The following is a 2,500-nucleotide window of genomic DNA, read 5'->3' on the forward strand; positions in this document are numbered from 1 at the left end:
ATGACTACTGGCAGGATCAACCAGATAACTATCTTATGAAGCAGTATCCACAGGTCCTGATAGCAAATGCCATCAAGTCCCATATCAACTGTCGCAGATATTATATCGTGATTAGAATGTGTGTAAAGAATAAATCCTTTACTCACGTCGGAAGCAACAATCCAATGGTTTTTACGCCATCAAATCATCACAACCCCTCCATGCCATAGCACTCTTTGAGTTTCCTCTAACCGAGTTCCACTGAACACTGCTCCGATGTTTCGCGGAAACAGAACGTTCAATATCATCGGCCAAAGAGGAGGTTACACTCACAGAATCACAGATAACATAAGTCATCCGGCTATTCTGTGAGGCATTCCCCCAAGTATGGTTTCTTTGGTTTGGATTGCCATTAGCTAGTAATCCACCAAATCCTCCACTGCTCGCCAATGGAATCGCTAGATGTCCATGACGAGACTGTTCAGGCGTCTTGTAGCATCTTTCGATGCCACACACACCCATGTCATCGCGCTGTATAGGGCCCTAGGCTTGATCTGACGATCACCTAGAAACTCTCTCCACCGCGAGACGAGGCCATAGTCTGTTCGACGAACGACTACTTCCAAATCTTACTCAAGTCTGTTTCCAAACTCTTTCCGATTTGTCTTCAACTGCTTTCGCATGAAGTACCTTCCAGCCCATTTTTCTGACCCTCTCAAATCCCTCTGTTATCCCTCATGTACTTCCCTTCAAATTTCCCTCTATTTTTATGCACACTTTTCACCTGAAAATTATGTTTTTTCAATTCCTATTTCTATGGTAAATACCCTACTTTTAGTAAAAATTTCCATGTCTCATCTCTTGTCAACCATCCTCCTTATATACAAAAAAAATCAGAAAGAAAAAAAAAAAAAAAAAAATTAGGCAGAAGAAAGCAGATAATCTATTTTTTTTTGTGTCTTAGAACACAAAAACCAAAATACATGGTAAATTGTAAAGACATACAAAACACAAAACACAAAACATAAAATACAAGAATAGAAGAGAGAAAGACCTTTTTCTAAGAAAAACACAAAACATGGAAAAATGAAAGCCCGTTATAAAAAGCAAGGGTTGCTACTATTGTAAATCTATTTAATCCTCAAAAACAAAAAAAAAAACAATAATCATATAGCTAACACGTATAAAAGTGCTCGCCTGCCTATGTTAGCTCTAGGATATCTGGCAGTTTTGGTATAAATTACTACCACTTTTAGAGATTCTGTGGCAACTACGTCCTGGACATGTTATATATTGAATAATTAGCATATAATGCATTCACTCTCCTCTGTCCTTGCTGTTATGTTCTTATAAAGACCTTCTTTTATATCACTTGAAACTACATTTTAACCTCTTCACTGAATGAACGTGTTTGAGGATTCATCCTTATAGTACATATTATAACTTTTAGGTCATAAATGTCTAAACACGGACAACTAAGTATAATTACCACCCCATCTCCTTACACTAATAGCTTATTCTACCCTTGTTTCCTTTTCATGCTTCGCTTCTTCTTCTTTGACCCTTTACTACTTAAAACTCTTTCCTCTCTTTTTAACTTTTCTACTTTACTGAAATTTTTGCAATCATACCTTTTCTCCCATTCTCATCTCACACCTCATCTCACACACTTCACATAGAAAAATGAAAAATGAAAAATGAAAAATAAAAAAAATAAAAAAATTATGAAAAATAAAAAATAAAATGAAAAATAAAATTAACTTTCAAAAACTGAAGAAAAGTGAAAAACGTAACATCCACCTAATACTATTACTACTACACAATAGTTTACTTGTCCGGAATGGTTACTACGAGTTTATTCCCTTAAGATTTCGGTTGCGGCCATATCTACCAGAAAGCACCGTTTCCCGTCCGATCAACTGTAGTTAAGCTGGTAAGAGCCTGACCGAGTAGTGTAGTGGGTGACCATACGCGAAACTCAGGTGCTGCAATCTATATTTTTTTTTTTTTCCTCTTACCATTCTGAAAAGACTTAAATAACTGCTATAGGATAGTACTGCAGCGGCTGTTCCTAAACAAATATGCAAGCCCACATAAGGCACGTAGTACACATAATAGACCATATCTCTACTTAGTGAAAGTCATGAGCGGCTAAGAACGCTCGTTCTCTTTTCTTTTTCAAAGGTTGCCATTGGCGGTTGAAAAATTTTCAACCCTCTTCTTGCCACTGTTAACTTCTACACACCACTTGTATATTCTAACGAAAAGCCAGCAAAGACCACTAACTCAAGCCGGATTATGCTTCCATGATAACCTATATAGAAGACGCTTGCAGTATCCTTGTTCCAGTAGTGACCACAGTTTGAATTTTGCTCTTACTTATAATACAATATACTTTGGGCAAATTCTGCTGTGGTCTTCGTAGAAATTCTTGAGTCCTGATACCAGAATCCTGAGGTTTCGAAGACGTATTTACATGGCCCATCTTATTATTTAAAAAAAGACTTTAAATACACCTCGC

At 37.0% G+C, this 2,500-nt stretch overlaps 1 protein-coding gene and 1 non-coding gene across 2 annotated transcripts in view; both read right to left on the minus strand.

Moving 5' to 3' along the window:
* Positions 1–24, minus strand: part of KLMA_R533 — a 1,794-nt gene extending 1,770 nt beyond the window's left edge. Inside the window, exon 1 of the ribosomal RNA XR_002675592.1 lies at positions 1–24. This exon is cut by the window's left edge and continues 1,770 nt beyond it. This is a non-coding gene — a ribosomal RNA (18S ribosomal RNA).
* A 147-nt stretch (positions 25–171) lies between these two features.
* KLMA_50541 (uncharacterized protein) lies at positions 172–501 on the minus strand (the record flags this gene model as incomplete). The annotated part of the gene is made up of 1 exon (XM_022820542.1): positions 172–501. The coding sequence occupies one exon, from the start codon at positions 499–501 to the stop codon at positions 172–174; it is 330 nt and encodes a 109-aa protein (XP_022676995.1).
* Between the last annotated feature and the right edge of the window lie 1,999 nt (positions 502–2,500).

Source organism: Kluyveromyces marxianus, chromosome 5, assembly GCF_001417885.1.
Source record: "Kluyveromyces marxianus DMKU3-1042 DNA, complete genome, chromosome 5".
NCBI lineage: Eukaryota > Fungi > Ascomycota > Saccharomycetes > Saccharomycetales > Saccharomycetaceae > Kluyveromyces > Kluyveromyces marxianus.